The sequence below is a fragment of the Tenebrio molitor genome, chromosome 9, assembly GCF_963966145.1.
Source record: "Tenebrio molitor chromosome 9, icTenMoli1.1, whole genome shotgun sequence".
NCBI classification, from domain to species: domain Eukaryota; kingdom Metazoa; phylum Arthropoda; class Insecta; order Coleoptera; family Tenebrionidae; genus Tenebrio; species Tenebrio molitor.
The window spans coordinates 8,635,936-8,656,898 of NC_091054.1; the positions used below are offsets into that span (position 1 = coordinate 8,635,936).

At 39.5% G+C, this 20,963-nt stretch overlaps 7 protein-coding genes and 1 long non-coding RNA gene across 10 annotated transcripts; 5 read left to right on the forward strand and 3 right to left on the reverse strand.

Moving 5' to 3' along the window:
* Positions 1-451: 451 nt before the first annotated feature.
* On the forward strand, positions 452-2,754 carry LOC138139041 (carboxypeptidase N subunit 2-like). The gene is made up of 2 exons (XM_069059198.1): positions 452-472; positions 1,270-2,754. The coding sequence occupies exon 2, from the start codon at positions 1,293-1,295 to the stop codon at positions 2,532-2,534; it is 1,242 nt and encodes a 413-aa protein (XP_068915299.1). The 5' UTR covers positions 452-472; positions 1,270-1,292; the 3' UTR covers positions 2,535-2,754.
* A 930-nt stretch (positions 2,755-3,684) lies between these two features.
* On the reverse strand, positions 3,685-4,884 carry LOC138139042 (uncharacterized). 2 transcript variants are annotated; one of them, XR_011162191.1, is made up of 3 exons: positions 4,286-4,884; positions 4,095-4,190; positions 3,685-4,040 (listed from the first exon to the last, which is right to left on the reverse strand). It is a non-coding gene; the product is annotated as an uncharacterized lncRNA (long non-coding RNA). The 2 variants fall into 2 exon arrangements; XR_011162190.1 differs by lacking the exon at positions 4,286-4,884 and having other exon boundaries at positions 4,095-4,279.
* Positions 4,885-5,025: 141 nt separating this feature from the next.
* LOC138138148 (uncharacterized) lies at positions 5,026-7,581 on the forward strand. The gene is made up of 8 exons (XM_069057913.1): positions 5,026-5,371; positions 5,657-5,937; positions 5,987-6,029; positions 6,080-6,115; positions 6,170-6,626; positions 6,713-6,812; positions 6,866-7,068; positions 7,122-7,581. Exons 1-6 carry the CDS (start codon positions 5,290-5,292, stop codon positions 6,735-6,737), a joined length of 924 nt encoding a protein of 307 aa, XP_068914014.1. The 5' UTR covers positions 5,026-5,289; the 3' UTR covers positions 6,738-6,812; positions 6,866-7,068; positions 7,122-7,581.
* Positions 7,582-7,948: 367 nt separating this feature from the next.
* LOC138138147 (antichymotrypsin-2-like) lies at positions 7,949-9,497 on the reverse strand. The gene is made up of 4 exons (XM_069057912.1): positions 9,240-9,497; positions 8,401-9,189; positions 8,207-8,354; positions 7,949-8,157 (listed from the first exon to the last, which is right to left on the reverse strand). The coding sequence occupies exons 1-4, from the start codon at positions 9,345-9,347 to the stop codon at positions 8,033-8,035; spliced, it is 1,170 nt and encodes a 389-aa protein (XP_068914013.1). The 5' UTR covers positions 9,348-9,497; the 3' UTR covers positions 7,949-8,032.
* A 37-nt stretch (positions 9,498-9,534) lies between these two features.
* LOC138138145 (serine protease inhibitor 42Dd-like) lies at positions 9,535-11,038 on the reverse strand. 2 transcript variants are annotated; one of them, XM_069057911.1, is made up of 5 exons: positions 10,851-11,038; positions 10,769-10,801; positions 10,007-10,570; positions 9,807-9,957; positions 9,535-9,750 (listed from the first exon to the last, which is right to left on the reverse strand). In XM_069057911.1, exons 1-5 carry the CDS (start codon positions 10,962-10,964, stop codon positions 9,626-9,628), a joined length of 987 nt encoding a protein of 328 aa, XP_068914012.1. In that variant the 5' UTR covers positions 10,965-11,038; the 3' UTR covers positions 9,535-9,625. The 2 variants fall into 2 exon arrangements, with proteins under 2 accessions (XP_068914012.1, XP_068914011.1); XM_069057910.1 differs by having other exon boundaries at positions 10,007-10,801; positions 10,851-11,037.
* An 82-nt stretch (positions 11,039-11,120) lies between these two features.
* LOC138138567 (uncharacterized) lies at positions 11,121-14,238 on the forward strand. Its single transcript, XM_069058553.1, has 9 exons — positions 11,121-11,202; positions 11,253-11,338; positions 11,387-12,175; positions 12,220-12,367; positions 12,421-12,548; positions 12,638-12,754; positions 12,802-13,587; positions 13,633-13,777; positions 13,825-14,238. The coding sequence occupies exons 2-9, from the start codon at positions 11,255-11,257 to the stop codon at positions 13,950-13,952; spliced, it is 2,325 nt and encodes a 774-aa protein (XP_068914654.1). The 5' UTR covers positions 11,121-11,202; positions 11,253-11,254; the 3' UTR covers positions 13,953-14,238.
* A 1,556-nt stretch (positions 14,239-15,794) lies between these two features.
* LOC138138322 (serine protease inhibitor 3/4-like) lies at positions 15,795-17,331 on the forward strand. The gene is made up of 3 exons (XM_069058162.1): positions 15,795-16,072; positions 16,119-17,099; positions 17,157-17,331. Exon 2 carries the CDS (start codon positions 16,536-16,538, stop codon positions 17,079-17,081), a length of 546 nt encoding a protein of 181 aa, XP_068914263.1. The 5' UTR covers positions 15,795-16,072; positions 16,119-16,535; the 3' UTR covers positions 17,082-17,099; positions 17,157-17,331.
* Positions 17,332-17,441: 110 nt separating this feature from the next.
* On the forward strand, positions 17,442-19,080 carry LOC138138321 (alaserpin-like). Its single transcript, XM_069058160.1, has 5 exons — positions 17,442-17,587; positions 17,674-17,788; positions 17,838-18,620; positions 18,677-18,827; positions 18,876-19,080. Coding segments are annotated over exons 1-5 (1,188 nt in total). The 5' UTR covers positions 17,442-17,585; the 3' UTR covers positions 19,013-19,080.
* Positions 19,081-20,963: the final 1,883 nt, after the last annotated feature.

Genomic DNA, 20,963 nt, shown 5'->3' on the forward strand with positions numbered 1-20,963 from the left:
ATAACAGAGGTGGAAGGAAATGCGTTGGTTCGTTTTGGATCCGCGAATGTAATACTGCTCTTAAGAAACAATCTGATTGAGACTTTGCCATCCGGTGTTTTCAACAACCACACTTTTACAATCATCGATTTGGAATTGAACAATCTGAAGAATCTGTCGTGGCAAATTTGTTTGTACAACTGCACAATTGTAAACATTTATCTCGACAGTGGTGTCGTCGAAAATTTGGACAAGGAATTTTTGATTTGGGTTCGCGAGCATAATGTCATTGTATCGAGCCAGAAACAGGTTTCGGTTAAAGGTTCTTGGTCTGGTGCTCCTCGGTCCAGATCTACCGCTACAACGTATCAGATCATTCAAATGTTGTTCTTGGTGTTGATAGTGAGATTAGTAAAGTAGAAAATGTGTTACTTTTTATTTGTAATAATCACGACGAAGTTGTTGATACGCATTTTTATATTTCGTTCATTAGGTAAATTAGAACAAAAAGTTTTAATTAAATATGTTTGCTTCCTTGTCAAGGGCATCGAAAAATGGACGCGTCAGATATATTGTTCATGACTGTCAAAAGAAAAATCTCACTTTTGACTTTTGTCAAAGCAACGGTGAAGCTGCGATTAAATTAAACTAATTTATCTAATCCCGTGGGATAAATGATACTTATCCCACTAATTTTGAGTGGGATAAGAACTTCATTACCTTACGCATTTTGATTACCTCACTCAGTGATGTAATGAGTTTCATTACCGCACTCAGTGGGATAAATGAGTTTCATTACCTCACTCAGTGGGATAAGTAAATTCTTATCCCACTGAGCGCGGTAATGAAACTCATTTATTTCACTGGCGAAAATCAATAGATAAGATTTATTTTTTAAATTTGGGCCGGTCTTAGATAAAATTTTGTACATAACACGTGGGCTAAAGCATATTACAGGAAACTCGAGTCCTGTAATATTGCTTTTATCCCACTAATTATGTAAATAACTATATCATAATCTAATTAAAATGTATTTTCTCATCATTCGTTTATCGAGTTGATGTGATATTTTTTGTTGAAGTTGTTTTCATAGGTCGTCCTTTATTTTGTGTTAGGTAATATTATTGAGCCTAATGGAAGTGATACTTTGACATTTTACAAAAACTTGAAAAAATTAAACTACCATTATTGAGTCGTTTCATAAGCAACTGTATTAAAGAAAGAACTAGCCAGTTAGTCGATTTCCCATTAGTATCATGTATTATTATTTTATTATTATTATAGTCTTAGTTGATGTCAGAGCTCGAAGCAAGATGCTTGTTGAGGCGCTGAAATACATTCTGCTGTTCTTCACTGTAGATTTTTCTTCAGGATGTGAGCAAAACGGAAGTTTTGCTATCGAATATCGACTGACTGACAAAGCTGATCTAGAAGTAACACAAACAGCTCCAGTGATAACATCTCTGGACAACACTAAGGACATCGTTACAAATCATTTGATTCCACATTTGTGCAACAGTTTGTTAAACATCACCAACAAGATCGACAGAATTGAGTTTGTCGGTTGCAACATAGAAGACATAGAAGAAAATTGCTTTCGAGGCCAGAAAATCGACAAAACAATTTCAATTTTTGGCAACAAAATCTCGATAGTTAAGAGACACACGTTTGTAGACCTCGATATAGAAATCCTCAGTTTGACTTCCAACTCCATAGAAGTAATAGAAGATGAAGCTTTTCTTAATCTACCTAATTTAAATCAATTGTCTTTAAACTCCAACCACATTGGCCGATTGAATCCATATTCTTTTGTCCAAACACCGAAATTGAAATTTCTTGATCTTATGCGCAACAAGATTAAAATCTTGTGTACTTTGTGTTTTCGCTTCATCGAAGAAGACAATGCAGATGTATGGTTGAGCCACAACAGAATCGATCTAGTAGAAGAAAATGTCTTTGAGGGAGTCAGCGGAACGAATTTGACACTGTCGTTGAGCTACAATTTGATAGAGACTTTACCTGATGGAATCTTCGCAAATCGAAGCTTCATAACAATAGATCTGACAATGAATCCCGTCAGAGATTTGTCGAAAAGTATTTGTACAGAATCCTGTAAAATAGAATACTTGCTTCTGGACCCAGAATGTCGTCACAACGCTGACAAAGAATTTCTTGACTGGGCTCTTGTCAACAGGATCAAGTTGAGTAATGAATATGATGAAGAGTTGTCTTGGTTGACAACTGTCAATTCTAAAATCTATAGCGATCTAGACGACGTAGCTGGTCCACAACAAAGTCCAGATTTTTTCAACCAAGCCAGCTTTGATAAAAGATATAATCCTTCTTCGTTCGGTTTGTCGTTATTACCAGACGATAATATTCCCTCCAACCACAGCAAAAATGATTTCCAGTCACGCAATGTATTACGAAGCCCGTCCAAAGGCCCCCTGAAAGGTGATCCCAGAGAATCTAGGCAGCGTTCCAAAGGTGCCATCTATAATGTGGCCTCAACACAATTTCTCTTTTTTATAGTCCTAATTGTCCTTATTTTTTAAATCATAAAGATTTAGATTTGTCAAAACGATCATCTCCTAAACGCACTCTTCGTCTCTCTTAAACGTCAACTGTCATTCAACTCTGACACTTAACTATTTAAATTTGCAAATAACTTAAGACACGTTGAATCAAATGTTATTATAAAGTTGTTAATTATAAGCACTTCAGTGTTAATTACAGCAGAGTTCTAATGTTACCAAAAACTGTTACCTTGTTAAATACCTATAGTTGTCAAATTGTCAAAATGTGTGTTATGTAAAAAAAAATTAAAAACAAAAAAAATAAATAGTGGTGCAATACTTAAAGTACAGTGTGGAATAAAATGATTTACATCTAGTTACCTTTGCATTACCCTTGTAAAAATACGAAATGCCGCTCTACGAAAAAAAGAAAGCCTAACCTCAAAATATACAGGGTGTCCCAGAACTCGCGGATCAAATTTACAGTGCGTTATCCTTGGTGATAACTGAAAGCAATAGCGTTTAAAAAAAAGAACAGGGTATAATCGATTTTTTGTAATGAATAATTCAAGTTGACCAATCAGAAGGACGCTGTTAATTTGAATTTCACGTAAATTTAACCAAAGGTTTGAATTGCCTAGTAACATAATTCTAGTAAGAATGGTATGGAATTTCAAGTAAATGTTTGGGCAACTGTGAAGATTTTGACAACGTCAAGTTATAATTTGATTCGAAATTGTCAAACTTCGTATTGAAATCATATATACAGCTGCAGAGTATGCCGAAATGCTCATAATTTATGGAAAGTGCCCGCGCAATGCACGTGCAATACGTTTTCCACGACGTTTGCCATATCCAAATTATAACGTATTTCTATGGTTGGTATACCGTGCTCGAGACACTGGGTCCTTGGTGCCTACCTGACAAGAAATTGGTGGTCCCCCGCGAGAAGTTAGAACGCCAGAGACTGAAGGTGCTGTTCTTCAGTCCTTTGATGACGACGGTAGAAGAAGTATATTTGAAAAACTATATTTACCGCGAACCTATCAATATTTTAGAAGAACTAAATAACCAAATTCACGAAACACTGGCTACTGTTATTCCTAATGTGCTTAGACTGGCAAGGGAAAATTTAATAAAACGAGCTCGCCTATTCCTTCAGATGAAAGGTGGTCAATTTGAACACATGTTATAAATTATTCTTTTTATTTTGCATGTTTCTTATTTCATTTGTTGCATTCTACATCGTTTAGTTATAAAATTTGATCTTAAATTTTTACTAATAATGATGCTAAAATAAATAGGTTAGTTCAATCCAGTTTTGTCTTCTTTCTTTCAGAACTGCCACTATGCTTGATTTGTTGCTCAAAACCTACGTGTAACTCCAGCTTTTTTAGCAATGTCAAGAATGTTCCTAAAAGTCTTTTCTTTCATTTCGACGATGACTCGTCCCGCTCGTGTAGCTGCGCTAATACGTTGCAGATGCAGAGTGTATGCACAGGAGTCAGGATAAATTTCTTGTGATTCCGATTCACTTCACAGGCCCTGCATATTTCACTTTTTACTAAGATTTTTAAGGTAGTAATATGTATTACTCACTTGACGCTACGTCGCCATTTTACCTTCCATCAACAAAGGTTCAATTCATCATATCCCTCCCGTCAATTTCCCATACCCCTCAAGGTTACAATTGCTCTGGAAATTTTCGCTCATAACAAACCATATTTCATTCATTGTCGGAAGAAGAAACTTCTTGCGTTTCCTGATCTAGATTCTGTACAATTATTCACCTGCCTTTGGCGCAATTATCCCATTTTTGGTTATTTCAAAAGTAGCTGTCACTTTTGACGTCTGTTTCGACAAGTTGACCAGATAAATATTGAAAATAATTTTATTATTCATCGAATTATACGTTGCTTGGCAATTGAGGGAAGGTACTCAATTTTCTCATAAAGGGAAAATTAGATCGAGCTCTATTGGTCAATTTGATTAATTCATAACTAAAAATCTGTTGCACCCTGAATATTTTTCTAAACGTTTTTTACCTTCATTACCATCAAGGAATATACAGTTTCAATTTGATCCGCGAGTTCTGGGACACCCTGTATATCCAAAATCCAAATGTGATTTATTGCGAAGGGATGATATGAATGCAAAGTTGAGATTGAAATTAAAAAGGAGCTAACAAAAGCAAGTCACAGCTAGTGTTGAAAGTGGCCACCAACGTTTGTTAATTCAATTTAGTAAATTGTAACAATTGTCAATTCGATTGATGACATTTATTGACAGAACTAATAGTTCGGCACTTCGAAAAAAAAAGTAGAGCGGTAGAGGAAAATTTACATGTGCAAAAATTCCAAAGGTAACTAGATGTAAATCATTTTATTCCACACTGCATGTATGACATCACTGGAGTAGTTTATTCGCTGTTACCATGGCAACGAGGTTAACAGTACAAACACCAAAAGGAAATAAGAAACAAACTAACTATATTGTAGAAGTCAATGGCGTGCATTGTGTAGGATTTTCTTTGATATAAAAATTAAAAGTGAGATTACGTCGATGTCGTGGACCGAGGTCAGGAACATTTTTGCAGTGCATTTTATGCACTACGTTCAAAGAAAATACAAATAAAATGTTTGCGCGTTGTTATCGGCTGAGTAATATGATCGATCCTTAGTGGATAGATCTCTCTGGTAGTACTTTTTCTCAGAAAAGAAAAGTTAAAAAACATGCATAAAATATGTGTTCGTGAGTTCGTGTTCGTTCACGTTGTGACTCTTGCAGGTCGACAATGTCATCACACAAAGTGAACGCTTTTCCTTGTAGATTGACCGATGGTAATAATTTGTTCAAACTGATGCTGGATTATCCTAGTAAGTATGAAGCGTACACGAGTATCAGTTACAGGAGGCAGTGCTTCTTGAAATTTAATATTTCAAGTGTTACATGCTTTTATACTCTTGTGTGTAGTTTAATTTCTAAAGTGGGGTTAGCTGATCCAACTCAAGGTATAATTCATCAGGTGGGCTCACTCTCTCGTGGCAATCCGACGTCATCACAGCGTAACAATTCGTTTGTCGTGACAATAATGAAAACATGTTTTATTGAGACGCTTTTTAAAATGATTCATTCAGTTTTGTAAAGTGCTCAATTTTAAGGCGAAGACAGTGCTACCAATCACAGCGAATCGGAAACTGACGATGTCCAAAGTGATTTCTTTGATGATTTCTACAACGAAGATTTCATTGACACTTTGGTCAACTCGCTGAATACAGAATGGCTTTTAACATATGACCCTTTTCCAACCAACAACCAAGAACTACCAAAACCTCATCCCGCGTCCTCGAATTTGGTAGAGAATGACCAACTGTTTTACAATTTTCCCTTAAATTTAGATCAAGGAGTAGTTGTGCTGGAAAATGGAATTCCAGAAGTAATGGTAGGTAGTATAGGGTGTTTGTAAAGTTTCTGACAACTGTTTTCCAAAGCTTTATGCAAATAGAACGTCAAGTGGAGCTCTTCCATCACAAGGTGGGTCACTCTCGCGTTGTTTTTCTCGACTAATCGTCTCTTTCGTTTAGGCTGGAGTCCAAACAGTAAACAGATAAAAAAGCAAGGTAAGGATATTATAATGGATTAATCAACATAAGACGTCACCAAAAGCATTCCAGTGTTGTCTTTTTGCGCGCAAGTTGTAAAAGTGTTGGACCAAAGATGGAAGATGGAGTTTTATTTGGATTACCAACAAGGAAAACTACAGAGGTTTCAGTCTCCCCTGCGAAGGGTACCGACCGTTCATTTCAGATTTACCTCTCCAAAGTTCTCTTTCGACGTAAATGTCATCTGCAACATGCTTAAACCTTTGAATGACCTTCCAGAAGATCATGACCTAATCGGTAACTCTGACCGCGACAGTTACCAAATATTCAACAACAAAAATACTCCTCTTAACGAAACTGTCGAGCAAAATTCGGTAGACGAACTAGTACCAACGCGCTTATTGGAGAAGAACGGTAAAAAACGACAAAATGGGAAGGCTGAAAGACCCAATCTCAACATTCAAAAATCGAATTTTAAATCATTTCGCTTTAAGACAACACCCAAATTGCGAATAAATTATTGTTTGAAGTAATTGTTTGATATGTATTGCATCTAGGTTTGTTATCTTTATTTTATGTTTCCGTTATTTGTACTACTTGTGTTGACACTGATAGTGATAAGATAGTCAACCTTCTGTGATTGTGATAATTATTGCAATGTAGAATTGGCACAATGAAGGAAACACTGTTTATATTTTTTCTCTTCGTTAACAATGTAAGTAACTTTTGGTCGTTGTTGTCCTTTGAGTCATGCGCACATATTTGTAGGTTCTTTGGATTGTTGCTAACAGTGATAGTTCTTGCGAGCCCGCAGACGAATTTGAAAACGACATTACCACAGATGAATGGAACACATTTATGGACGAGGTGACGAAATTGACATTTGAAACAAATCTCACCTTGCCTTGTAAAACCAACAAATCGGCGACTGTTGTCATCGATCAGAAATCAGATTTCTTGTGGGACTTACGGTATTGAAATCATCTTCGTTTGCAGATGTATGTGGCAATCTATATTTTTATAGTTTCATGGTGTACAACGAAAGACAACAAAGCGACGGAAAAACAATCAACGATTGTTATTCGGAATCTCAAAAAGTAGAAAACGCTACCAGTTGCCCCTTTGACTCGTTTAGAAAATGCATGAAACAGGCAAGAACAGACATGTTGAATGACTTAAATTCTGTATGGGAGAACAAAGTCGATGAAAAATTGAAACAGTTGTCGGCAGAGTGTTAGTAATTGTCTGCGACTGTGTTATTATTAATTATCAATTAATCTGTTGTGTAAAATGTCGCATTTACAACTTCAACAATCTTTGTTTTATCTATCTGTGGGTCAGTAAGCAATCTATGATTTTTGTATAACGCTGAAATTTTCTAATGTATAAAGTAGCATATACCATAATCCCACCAATATTATTTATTTAATGTTATGTATCTAATAAATGTAGGTGCGTTTATAATAAAAGTATAATTATTGGAACTTTGACGTTTGAGGTTATGTACACAAAATTCATTTTTACACTTTTGTCGCAAGAATGTTCGTAAATCTGTTAAAACGAGAGCGAATTCGTTGTAAGACATAAAAGAATTCAATATCAATGTTATCAGACCTTGGTGCAGCGACTAGCACCGTATCAGTGCAACTCTTTGACATTTGTTGCAAAACGGAACGAAATCTTTTGGAGGGGCGCTGTAAAGCTCATTTCGACGCAAGATTAACTAATTTCAGTGTTCACATTCTCTGTCAGACATACAACTTTATGTAAAATATCTTAATAAAGAAAATGGACTAGTAAGAATGATTTGCTTGAAGGCATCTCAGGTGACAATATAATCAGTAATCACACTTCGACTGTAGTAAATGTTTAATAAAAACACAAGACAATACTATTTTCTTCACAATTCGTTAAAAAAGTTAAGCCCGATTGGTGTCAGTGTTGCGGATTTGTCACTTTTCCTACAAACAGAACAACCTTTTTCACTTGGATGTAGAAGAGGAACGGATGATCCGCGATGAACTGTTTCTTGTGGGGCACCAGAGACGCTGCCCGAATAGCTGAAAGCAAAACTTTCACATTTTGACATTTCGAAGCGGAACTACTCACAAAGAAACGTGGCAGCAGCAGCTTCGACGCCAGCTTCGTCGACGTCAATAAAAGTTTTCTGAATGATTTCGCTTATGAACAGGTCCCCTTTGTCTCCCGCGATACCGCTGAAATCCGCATCTCTTCCGAAAGCTTTCTGCACCCCTAGCTGCAACACCCTGTCAACTCTAACCTAGCAAACTGCGCTCACTTACGTTTTCCAAAATCCGTTTAAAACCAATCTGACTCTCGATTTTGAATTTTGGCAACACCACCTCGACGAACTCCTTTGTAAAGTGAGGCGCCTCGAGGACTTTTTCGATTTGGCTTTCCAGTGCCCCAACTCCTTCTCGTTCGTTGGGAAGAATCACCACCATAGAGACGTCGTCGCCTTTGAAAGGCAACTCCAAAAACTTTGCATTTACTTCCGAACTCTCCCAGTAGTTGTAGTGTGCGCCGTGTTCGAGCATGCTCTCCACGTCCATCACTTCCGCACTCGTCGTGTGGAATTTTCTCTTCGCAGTGGCGAACTTTGGAAACTGACGCCGCCATGCCCCTTTGAAATAAAGCGCGTTGACCAAGATGACGACGGTGCTTCCATCCACATCACCCGGCTTCAACAGATTTTTTATTTTGTGACCAGTTTGCTGCTCCACCCACTTATTAACAGCGCTGGCGGCCTCATCACTCTTAGAGAAGTCAAGGTTTTCCAAATCCGCTAGGTACACTCTCGTGGCGACTTGTTTGAACTCGTCTTTGATCGAGAAGTTTTGCCTCACGTAGATTTTGTTAGCTGTACTAAGAGAAAATTCACCGTCTCCTTTCAGCGTCGGAAGTAGCTTTACGAAGAGTGACCTGGTTTGCTCTTCCGTGGAGGGCAAGCGCAAACCGCTTCGGATTTCCGCAGCTGTGACATCTTTGGCTCCAGCTTCGGCCAAAGCTGTGATGATTTCAGCAGAAAGAGGACTCACAAGAATGTTGCCCTTCTCTGTTTTCAGAACTTCCTGAAGTTTGCACAATTACAATTATTGTATTGTCAGACTGTTGGACTCACTTTGTAAACAGCCGCAGCGAATATGTTAAATGCGCTTGGGAATTCTTGGAGAGATGCACCAGACCAGGTCAACACCAAACATAAAAACACAACAGTCACAAACCTCATTTTGATCTGATCGGTACAAGAGTTTATTGGAAAATGACGTTTGCCTCGGAGATTATTGAATTATCACCAGAGGCAAGGTCGAAGTGTTTTGAAAAAACATCAGTTTATCGCTGTGCAGCGTCCTATCTTTCACCCAATCACACACACCACCTTGAATGCTTGTTTCTTGTAGAGATAAAAACACCACAACAGAATAGTTTTTATTACAGAGCTACAGGATTAACCGAAATAAAACTGACACCAAGCCACTTCAGAAAATTGTTTTACAAGTCCTCATATTACTTTGGATCGGTTAGTCTTCCCACAACAAGGATCACATCGTGTGCTTTTATGTAGTAGATAAAAGGATGATCTGCGACGAAATTTTTCTTGAATTCTCCGGTATCAATTGTTGAATATGATCCTACAGAAATTATTTCCAATTTAACAAAACATTTCCCCCACCAAATTGATATATACTTATAAAAGACACAGCCGCCAAGTCAATTCCTACTTCTTGGACCTTAATGATGCAATTCTGCATGACATCACTGATGAAGATATCTCCTTTCTGGCCCCCAATACCGCTAAAGTCCGCCACACTCTTCTGGAAGGCTTTCTTCACACCCATCTGCAAGAATCGATCGTGTGTGCTACCCCCAACAAGAGCCGCTACTCACTTTTTGGAGTATTTCTTGGAAGTTGTTTGTCGTTTTGGTTGTAAATTTGGGAATGGTCACATCCACCAACGCTCTTCGAAAGGGTTTGGGAGCCAACACTTCATTCATTCGGTCTTCCAATCTCGTGATTCCATCGATGGTATCAGGCAGAACGAAGACCATGGACGCTGCTCCACCTCGAAAGGGTATCTCCAAAAACTGTGCCTCCAACTCACGACTTTCGTAGTAGTTGAAGGGATCTTCAAAGGCGTCGCTGTACATGAAGTCAATCTGGACAGCATCGTGGGTCGTTTTGTGGAAAGACCTCTTGCGAGTATCCGTCGATGAGAATCTCTGAACCCACCAAGCTTTGAAATACAACGCGTTCACCAAGATGGCGACGGTGTCGGCTTTGAGGGTTTCAGGATCGATCATCGTCTGGATTCTGTAGCGCGTCTGTCTCTTCACCCATTGATTTATACTGTGGGCGGTTTTGTACTTGGAGACAAAATTGACATGACCCAATTCGCTGAAATAGAATTCGGAAGCTTCCACTCTGAAGGTTTCGTTGATGCGATAGTGATCCTGCACAAAAATTTTGTTGGCACTTTCAAAAACAAACTCATTGTTGCTTTTCAACTTTGATATTAGCGTTTTGAACAATGAGGCGACTTCTTGGTCGCTGTCGGGGAGATGCAGAGTTGTCCGGATTTCTTCAGCTGTGACACCTCTAGCACCGGATTGCGCTAAAGCTAGACTGATTTCCATCGAGATTGGACTCACCAAAATATTTTTCTTGCCAGTTTTGGCAACCTCCTAAGTGTGGATCGATTTATCCCTTGGCAAAAAGATATACAACACCTACTTGATAGACTGCTGATGCGAAGAGTCTGCTACCGTTAGTAAATTCTTCGACGGAGACTCCAAAAGATATGTTGGGAGTAATTAGCGCTAGAATTGCAAAAGTAACAATCTTCATGGTGGTGGAATTGCGTGGTCGTGCAAACTAATTGTTGGTCACAAAGGCATGTGGAAATCGTATTGCACCGAGTGTTACACAATGACTCATAAAACCAGATTAAGTGGAGTCATAAATTGTGTTGTTAATATGATAAAACAGCAATAATTAGTTTTTGAATTATGAAATAATTGCAATAAGGATCTAGTTGCTTTGTGCGATGAATTATGACACTTTACAAGTCTTCTTGTCTTGTAAGGTAAATATGATTTTTTCTGTTGTATTTAACACTGACATGCTGTTCCACAGTCATGAAAAGCTCCGTGTCTGTGGATAAAGCTGCTGTGGAGGAGTTTATCTCTGGTTGCAACGTACTTTCTGCCGATGTGTACCTCGTACGTGACATTTTCTTACAGTTCATCCCTTCAACAAGTCTTTTGTAGAGCATGACCAAAACCGCCGTCGCAACCGATTTCATTGTGAGTCCCTTTTCCATGAACATCCTTCTAGCCCTGATCCAGAGCGGTTGTAAGAAAAAGGCTGGAGAAGAATTGGCTACCGTTCTTCATCTACCCTTGAACCCTAAAGACACAGAAAGTGCCATAAAGATCGTAAATCCCCAGTTGCGATCGCACGAGGGTTACCATTGGCAGAGCTTCAACAGAGTGTACGTGTGCAAGCAAGCAGCTATCAAGAGAGAGTTCAAAGCCAGCGCCAAGAAGCTCCTCCATACGGACATAGAAAATGTGGATTTTTCCAATTGCGAGCGAGCGGCAAGTCTGATCAACGAGTGGATCAAGAAGCAGAGCGGTAACGTGGTCGAAGAGGTGATAGAGGCGCAGAATCTACAGGAAGACACGAAGATGGTGTTGCTGAACGTTTTGTACTTGAAGGCCGGTTGGTTGAAACCCTTCCAGGCGAGCTTGACCACCAAGCAAGACTTTTACAAAACGGAAACCAACACCGTCAAAGTGGACATGATGGAGATCACTGGACACTTCCACTACTACGAGAGCCACAAACTGGACGCGAAGTTCATGGAGCTGCAGTTCGAAGACGAGTGCATGTCGATGATCGTCGGTCTGCCCAATACTAAAGAGGGCTTGGGCACGCTCGAGCACAACGCAACGTCGATGTTCAAAGACTTCGGCTTCAGCTTGGAAAACGTGAACGTCAGGTTGCCCAAATTCAAAATCGAGAGCCAGATCGACTTCAAACCGATCTTGCAACAGGTGAGTTTCACTTCTGTAAGAATATCTAAGTGGAGCTGTTGCAGTTAGGGATCTTGAAAGCCTTCGAAACTCGAGCCGACTTTAGTGGTATTATCGACAACAGAAGCGACATGTACATCAGCGTCATCCTTCAAAAGACTTTCATTCATCTCGACGAACAAGGTATCGGGACGGACGAATCCTCCGAAATCAGTAGGTAACCAACCAAGTGAAATTGTGATAGTTGATTCATATTACGGTTTTAGTGTTGATGACGGGAGGAAATCCGTCGACGTTCAAGGTAAAGACGTTCCATGCAGATCACCCTTTTGTCTTCTTCATAAAGCGCAAAGAACTGATTTGCTTCTGCGGTAGAGTGGTGTGTCCGACAGAGTGACTGATGACTTGTATACTTAAGATGTAGTTCAGTTATAAATATATCTATGTTGAAAATGTTTTTGTAAATTACGTTTGCCTTGACAATCTAGTCGTCAGTTGAGCGAGTCTGTCATTGGCCGGGTTAAGTGTCTGGATCTAGTTAAAGTGGCGCTGCAAGAGTTTTTGGCAAGCAGCAACCTCTTCACGCTCAGCGTGTACAAAGTAAGTCCCTCTGGTTCAGTCCTTTCTTATTGCGTGGAGTTTCGCAGAACTTTTTCGACCATGAGCCGAACAACTTCGTCAGCAGTCCGTTTTACGCCCAAGTGGTCATCTCCTTGGCCCAGATCGGTGCCAAACAAGAGACGTACGAGGAACTAAGACAAGCTTTGAATTTCCCAAGCGAGCCGCCTTACATCAAGTACGCTATGAAGACGCTGCTCCCCACGATGGCGAAAAACAACCACTACATCCTCCAATCAGTCAACAAGATCTACGTCAAGAAAGACCTCACCACAAAGAGGGATTTTTGTAACTTGGCCCATCAAATCTACCAGGCTGAGGTCGAGAACATCGACTTCAGCAAGCCGGACCACGCAGTCAGTTTGATCAATGAGTGGGTCAAGGAACACACCGAGAACAAAATTGTGAATTTACTGAGCGTGGGCAAGGTGAAGCCTGATGCGAAGATGGTGTTGGTCAACGCTTTGCACTTCAAGTCGGGGTGGGTGATTCCCTTCAAGAAAGAGCACACCATCAGGGCCAACTTCCACAAGAATGACCACGAGGTGATCAAAGTTGACATGATGACGAGTGAGGGTCGGTTCTATTATTACGAATCTGTTGACCTCGAAGCCAAGTTCTTGAAGATGTACCTCGAAGGCAACGCCGCTTCTGTTGTTGTCGCTTTGCCCGATGAGAAGGACGGACTGGAAGCGCTTGGGAAAAAAATCGAAAACATTTGTGTCCACCCTAAGTTCACGCTGGAACAGGTCCAGGTGTCTTTGCCCAAGTTCAAGATCGAGACCACCAAGGATTTTGTACCGATCATGAGGAACGTGAGTCTCGTTGTCGTTGCGGGGTAGAATCTAGGGGTTGTTTAGTTTGAGGTGAACAAACCTTTCGCGAGGGGAGCTGACTTCAGCGGGATCGGAATTCACGAGGACCTCTACATCAACGCGATAATGCAGAAGACGTGCATCGACCTCAACGAGAAGGGACTGGAAGATGCAGTCGGTGCTAAAACGGGTGAGTTGGCGGTGTTTGGTTGTGGGGTTGTTCAAGAGGTGTTGTAGGGGTGGCTGAAGAAGAGGAAGCGGCCGGTCAAAGGTTCGCGTTCGTTGCTGACCACCCGTTCGCGTTTTATCTCCAAACGGATGATGTGATACTTTTTGTGGGGAAAGTGTCTTCTCCTGCGTACTAAATCCAGAGAAAGAACGGTTTTTGGCAACAAGTTGGTCAAAAAATAATTTCGTTCTCAATAAATCGGTTATTTTGTTTAAATAATGCTTAACTGATATATTTTTCAAATTGTCAAAGCCCGAATTATTAAGGAGAGGTGACATAAGACGGACCTAATGACGCTTATGTCATCTTAACATCTAATGCTTGCAAAATTTTATGTTTTTCACACAGTAGTGGTAAATTTGTGTGAAAATATTAGACATGTTCATATTTGTTAAATTTAATAATAATAATTTAAATTTAAACCTGTTGTTTTTTTTAAGGTTTTAAAAACAGAGCACTAACAGACAAAAGGAACTAGACAATCCTTAATGTTTAAAATGTTTAAAATGTTTAAAATAAAACAAAAATCATAGAACAATAACAAATATCAAAAACACGATCGTGCTTATACCTGGTGACGTTTAATGATTGAGACAAATTTAGTGGGTTGGCACTCCAGAACAACTGGTACCCCTAGTCATTTTTCAAAGAGTTGTCTATTGATTCGCTTTTTAGGTTAACATTCTAGAAATAAATAATGATAATTTGATTTATTTTGACTTTTGAACTGTCATATTTGAATTTGATAATTAAGTTACCAACATAACATTGTAACTGTGTTGCCAACCGAACAAAAATATGTAATTTCAATTTCAATTTCAAAAGTCACTCGGTATTATTCGATACAAACCATTTGTTTTTTTTTTTTATCCTTGCAAACTTTTCATTGTAAAAACAGAATACCTAGAAAGTCACAAATTGGACATCCATTTTCGTTACGACACCTCTTCACATTTATTTCATCCTAATATCAATTCCATGTTTCGCTGCTTCAACATTTAATTATTATTTTATTCTAGCTAATAAAAGCTCAAAGTACTCGTAATGCGCATTGATTAATGATTTTGAACACTGTGCAATATCAATTTATTAAATCTAAATGTCATTAAAGTCCATTCAAAAATCAAAAAACCACCACCTGTTGCTTTAGGTTGGTAAAATTTAAAAAACCCTAGGTAGTTATTCTTTCATACTATGTTGGTATACTCCGTACTCTGATAGATTGCACGTTTTTTGACAGAAGACAGACACAGAGACAAGTGTGGCGGGAATTAATCTGCAAGGCTACAACGGTTTTCTACATAACGTGAAATAATTGAGACGGAGAGTTTAGTATTTTTCACTACGTTATGTTTTGGAACTAGAATTTAAAAACGTGCAATCTATCAGCGTACGGAGTATAACTATAAATTATGACATTTATTTGATTTAAAATTTTGAATTTCGTTAAAATTGTTTTATTATTGCTCAGCACGTTTTATTTATTTATTAATTCTAATTATTTGTAATTTGTACATAAAGTCCATTCACGTTGGATTTTCCCTGCCAAATTGTTGTCACGTTGCAAGCCTGCGCCTCCTTTCCTAGTAATTTTACATTATCGTGTTTTATTCGTGATAGAGCGATTGAGAGCGATTTGACGTCTTTAATTTTGAATGTTAGTTTGACGTGTGAAATAAAGTCATAGATTTTTTAATAAAATTCAATTCCTGGGTGATTTTACCATGGCGAAAAGAAAAAAAGGTTAATTTTAAAATTGCGTTAGCCCCACAACTGACGTAATGTGACGAAACCCGCAAGCTAATACGGACTCAAGATACTTAATAAACTCAAAATTCTACCCAATTTTTACACTAGACAGCGTTGCCGATACTAATGATCGAGGAAAATGCGACGTTGGTGGTTTTTTGATTTTTGAATGGACTGTAGTCATTACGACAAATTTGGTGTACTTAATTGATAATAATCGTTCTTATAAATTTGAGTTTAGGTGAAAAATGCCTATACTATTTTTTATAATAAAGCATTTTGTGTTTACAAGATTTTGTTGTTTGAAAACAACAATGGAGAAAACAAGTGCAAACTGCCAGACTATCAAATCTAGTTGTAAAATTTTAAGTTATGACGTTCCTGTGTCAAATCCTTTGGCCTGATTAGCATTTAGACCGTTCAGATTTAGTCGATAAAGTGGCCGCTGCTGCACCTCTGCAAGGATTCGCCGCCAGCAGCTCCACCTTCACTGGCAACCTCTACAGAGTAAGTCCAGAGTAAGTAGTGTCCACATTTGACGCCCCAACTTTAGGAAATCCTGCGCTATGTGGACGACAACTTCGTGGTGAGCCCGCTGGCCCTCGAGGCCATTCTGGGCCTGGTGCGATGCGGCTCTCGTGACGAAACCGCCCAAGAGATCAAAACCGCCCTCAGCTTCCCGCAAAACCCCAAAGACATCGAGTCGGTCATCAAAACACTCAACCCGATATTGAAGCAAGGAAAGAACTTCCTCTACTTTGCCTCCAACAGGATCTACATCGAGCGCAAGTGCTCCATCAAGAAAGAGTTCAAGACCATCGCCAACGAGGTGTACGAGATCGAGCTGGAGCACATCGACTTCGTGAACGCAGCCAGGCGCACCCAGACGATCAACAACTGGGTGAAGACCGAGACCGCGCACAAAATCGCCGACTTCCTCACCACCGCCGACGTGGACGGCTCCAGCAAGATGATCCTGATCAGCGCCACCTACTTCACGGTCAACTGGCTCAAGTTCTTCCAACGCGACGCTTCGTCGAGGGGCGTGTTCAAGATCAGCCCCACCAGGTCGGTGGACGTCAACTTCATGGAGAAAACGGGCATCTACAACTACTGCGAGAGCACCGACCTCAAAGCCAAGATCGTGGAGATGCCTCTCGAAAACAAAATACTCGAGCTGGTCATGGTCCTCCCTAACGAAATCAACGGACTGGCTTTCATCGAGAGCCGCCTCAACGCCGCCTTCGTCGACCCGAAATACAAAGAAGAGCGCGTCAACGTCATCATGCCCAAGGTCGCCTTCGACTTCAAGCTAGATCTTAGGAAGGTTTTCCAGCACGTACGCTTCCGATTTAGTCTTGGCAAACGTGACACGGTCTCTTGCAGTTGGGGGTCAAGAAGGGCTTCAACATGGAGGGCGACTTCAGCGGAATCGCCGCCGAAAAATCGGTCCTCTTCATCAACCACCTCATACACAAGAGCGTCGTCAATTTCAGCGACGAAGCTTCTGACGTAGGCTCCGGAGCTAACCTTAGTAAACCACCACTCAATTCTCCACTTCTCAGCAATACCATTTTTTTTTTTTTCCTAGAAACCCCGAGTCACGCCAAACGGATAGCTATGATGAGCAAGTCGTTCGTTGCAGACCATCCTTTTATATTTTATATCAAATCGAAAAATGTTATAATTTTTGCAGGCCGAGTAGTAAAACCTACGTAAAAAACGGTTCTTGTGAAAAGAACCAATGAATTTTGTTAAGTACTATCGATCGGTTTTTCTCTTATCATTTATCACCCGATGTTTTGCGTGTTGGACATATTTCCGGTGCGTTTCTGGTAACGATCCCACATTATTTTAACTTTGTATTTTGAATAATAAAGTAGTACCTGAGGGTAACGATCCGTACCCGTAGCTAAGTGGTTTCGTAACTTGTTTACCGTCCTCAGCTCATTGTGGGGATTAACACCGTTCAACAATCTGAATCAGTACGAGCGCGACCGTGAAAAGTTACACTACCACCATGTAAGAACTTCTTTGCTTTTCTTTACATTATTATCATCTGTCAATCTCTCCCTTTGTTTTGTCAATTGTTTCCCTTCAATTTCTAGGTTGTTGAAAATTCTTGTCGTGTTTGTTGGTTGTGTCACCATGACCTTGGCCACGGAAGCGTCCTTGCAAGAATTCACCTCTGGCAACAACTTGTTTACCGCTTCCGTTTATAAAGTGAGTCACAACTTATACGTGGAACCTTCTAGCAGCACGTAAATTTTAGGAGATTAGGAAGAATGAAAATGGAAATTTTTTGGTGAGTCCTTACTCAGCCGAAGCTGTCCTGGCTTTGGCCCAATCGGGAGCAAAGGATGAGACCGCTCAGGAGATCAAGACCGCCTTACACTTACCCTCTCAGGAGAAGATTGAAGCTGCGATCAAGTCTCTGCAACCGACCTTGAGACAGAACGATCGGTACTTGCTCCAAACTGCCAACAAGATCTACGTCAAGAACAATTTCACCGTAAACGAGGACTTCAAGAAGCTTGCAAGTGATGTTTTCGATGCCAATTTGGAGAACATCGATTTTGAGAAGAAGGCGGAAGCGGCGAATACTATGAATCAGTGGGTGGAAGAGCATACCAACAACAAAATCAAGAATTTGATCGATCAGGATCAACTGAATACCAGGACTAGGTTGGTACTGATTAACGCGCTCTACTTCAAAGGGAATTGGAGTGTCCCGTTCGAGAAGTACCTCAGTGGAAATCAAAAGTTTTACAAAACGGCCCAAGAGTCAGTCGAGGTGGCCACAATGCGCGACTCCTCCACACAAAACTACTACGAAAGCCCCGAGCTCAAGGCGAAGTTCTTGGAGTTGGAGTTCGAAGGTGGAGACGTATCGATGACCTTTGTTTTGCCCAACGAGAAGGAAGGACTTGCACAGCTCGAAAATGAAGTGGGGAAAGCTCTAGAGGCCCCTAAGTATACCAAGGAGTACGTGAAAGTGGCGTTGCCGAAATTCAAAATCGAGAGTAGAGCTGACTTCAAAGATATTCTCCAGAAGGTTGGTAGTACTGTGGTGTGCTGACGGTTCGTGGATAAAACAGTAATGCGTTCTAGTTGGGTGTGAAGAAGGCCTTCGACGCAGAACAAGCCGATCTGAGCGGAATTGCCGGTGCCAAGGGTGACCTCATCATCGACAAAATCGCGCAGAAGACTGTCATCGATGTCAACGAAGAGGGTGTTGAGGCCGCTGCCTCCACCTTCCTTAGTAAGTACTCGCAAAGTGGTGAAGAATGGGGTGAATTGTTTGTTTCAGGTGTTGGAGTGCCCCTGAGCGGGTACTTCCCCCCGCGTGACCCCAAAGAGTTCATCGCTGATCATCCCTTCATTTTCTACATCAAGGTCAAGGATCTGGTAGTGTTCGCAGGACGAGTTGTCGATCCAACTCAATGAAATTTGTGTGTTTCGTTTTAAATCTGTATTGTAAACATTTTTCTGAATAAAGTTGAAATTAATTTTAATGATTTTTATGCTTTAATGCTTTTAATTATCACCAGATGGCCCCCGATATTAATGGACGCAAGGTTGGTAGAACTGACTTATTTACATACAGGGTTATTCACGAGAGGGATACTTCTGAATTTTTATTTTGCCGCAACCAACAATACCAATGGCAGTAACTACTAAACCAAATGTGTTGTTTCTCTTAAATTAGAAATCAAAGTAAGTTGGATAGATTTGTCAGAAATGTCAGATTGGCAGATAACCTGTATTTAACCAAAATTCAACAAATAAATTAACAAATTAAATTAAAATCTGTTTCAAAATCAAAAATCCACCAACACTGGATTCTATCTCGAAAATACAACCGACAACGTCGCCAACTTTTGTTTTTAGTGTCTGCATGTGTCAGAAAAAAGTGGGGTTATGAAAGAAAATTGTTGACAGTCGTTTTGGTCGTAGTTCATCCTGTTTTTTATTCTCATTTTATTATTTTACTCAAAAGGTATGATGTGGTAGCTACCACCTTTTTGCACATAATAATTATTTTGTGTTAGGTAAATAAACTCAACAGTTCATCTCAAATTTTGTCGGGAGGTTGGGCCAACCAAAAAAATTAAACTTATTCTAGGGATTTCTTTTTTTCTACCAACATAATTCAACAGGTGGTGGATTTTTGATATTGAAACAGATTATAGTGTAAAAAGTGTCTACCATCGGATTGTAAACATCCACAGCGGCGACAGAATTCTTTCCACACTCTCCATAAATGTACTATTGCGATCAAAAAATTTTGGACACTAATGTCATCGTGCTGTCATACATTCTAAAACGACCCTTATGTATTAATAACCTCAATTTTGATTGTGTCAATTTTGAAAATGTGAATGTCAGATTTACCGAGAAAATATTCAAAAGTTGTAAAAATCAGACAAATGGAATAGAACGAGGTTTTAATTAATAAAAAATATAAAACAAATACCCAAATGTACTCGCATATTAAAAAAATTATATTTTAAACCGGTGTCAAATTGACAACAATTTCATCTTTCATGTGACAAAATTTTATGATCGTAATAGTACGAGCATGTCAGTGTTTTCGTGGTTTTGTCGTTATTGGAAAAACAAATTTTTCGAATTGACAAAGATTTACTAAGAGCCATCATGGATTCAGTTATAACTTATAATATAATTGTTTTCAAAATTTTAAATCGAGATATTGTTGCAATGTGTATAATGGGTTGCGGCAAAAAGAAATTCAGAAATACCCCTCTCATGAATAACCCTGTAGTATAGTCCAATTTTTACCCTTTTGAGGTGACGTCACGATTTCCTTCCTCGCTTTCTCTTTATTGAAACGACAGAAACAGAAAAAAACAAAGAAAAAGGCACGTTTATTTATTGATGGTCACTTTGAGGTTATTTTATGCTCCTGTCAATTTGACAATTTTTAATTTCTTTCAACAAATTTGAAACATTATAGTTATTTATGATCAATTCAAATTTGTTTCTGATCCTAGTTCAAACATACGTGAAGTTACTAGATAATGACGTCATCGCAAAAGGGTAAAAATTGGATTATAGGTTAGTAGTAAGAAGGCCCCTTCAGTACACTACCACTTTTTATGGAAAAACACCCCGATTTTCAAGGGTAAACTGAAAAGCAGAAAAAATCGTAAAAACACCCCCGTTTTAAAGGTATATTTGAAAATTAACTTCCCTCACTAAAATAAAACCCAAAAAACCACCCAGTAAACCACACGGAGCTAAACCTTGGTTTCTATTCGAACACTCAAAATATTATATGGGTTGATTTTACGTCACAAGTTACTTTTTCCCCCGCCCCCCAATTTTCAACGAGGCAACCTAAGTAGTAAGAAGGCCCCTTCAGTACACTACCACT

Coding starts and splice junctions, on each gene's coding strand:
- LOC138138567 (XM_069058553.1), top strand. CDS start 11,255: ATGAAAAGCTCCGTGTCTGTGGATAAAGCTGCTGTGGAGGAGTTTATC. Junction 11,339..11,386: donor TTTCTGCCGATGTGTACCTC/GTACGTGACATT, acceptor AGTCTTTTGTAG/AGCATGACCAAAACCGCCGT. Junction 12,368..12,420: donor GGACGAATCCTCCGAAATCA/GTAGGTAACCAA, acceptor TTACGGTTTTAG/TGTTGATGACGGGAGGAAAT.
- LOC138138148 (XM_069057913.1), top strand. CDS start 5,290: ATGTCATCACACAAAGTGAACGCTTTTCCTTGTAGATTGACCGATGGT. Junction 5,372..5,656: donor ACTGATGCTGGATTATCCTA/GTAAGTATGAAG, acceptor CTCAATTTTAAG/GCGAAGACAGTGCTACCAAT. Junction 6,627..6,712: donor CGAATAAATTATTGTTTGAA/GTAATTGTTTGA, acceptor TGACACTGATAG/TGATAAGATAGTCAACCTTC.
- LOC138139041 (XM_069059198.1), top strand. CDS start 1,293: ATGCTTGTTGAGGCGCTGAAATACATTCTGCTGTTCTTCACTGTAGAT.
- LOC138138145 (XM_069057910.1), bottom strand. CDS start 10,964: ATGAAGATTGTTACTTTTGCAATTCTAGCGCTAATTACTCCCAACATA. Junction 9,958..10,006: donor TCCAAGAAATACTCCAAAAA/GTGAGTAGCGGC, acceptor CGATTCTTGCAG/ATGGGTGTGAAGAAAGCCTT. Junction 9,751..9,806: donor GGCGGCTGTGTCTTTTATAA/GTATATATCAAT, acceptor TAATTTCTGTAG/GATCATATTCAACAATTGAT.
- LOC138138321 (XM_069058160.1), top strand. Junction 17,789..17,837: donor TTACCGCTTCCGTTTATAAA/GTGAGTCACAAC, acceptor CGTAAATTTTAG/GAGATTAGGAAGAATGAAAA. Junction 18,621..18,676: donor TCAAAGATATTCTCCAGAAG/GTTGGTAGTACT, acceptor AATGCGTTCTAG/TTGGGTGTGAAGAAGGCCTT.
- LOC138138147 (XM_069057912.1), bottom strand. CDS start 9,347: ATGAGGTTTGTGACTGTTGTGTTTTTATGTTTGGTGTTGACCTGGTCT. Junction 9,190..9,239: donor TCGCTGCGGCTGTTTACAAA/GTGAGTCCAACA, acceptor TGCAAACTTCAG/GAAGTTCTGAAAACAGAGAA. Junction 8,158..8,206: donor TGCTGCTGCCACGTTTCTTT/GTGAGTAGTTCC, acceptor TTTTGCTTTCAG/CTATTCGGGCAGCGTCTCTG.
- LOC138138322 (XM_069058162.1), top strand. CDS start 16,536: ATGATCCTGATCAGCGCCACCTACTTCACGGTCAACTGGCTCAAGTTC.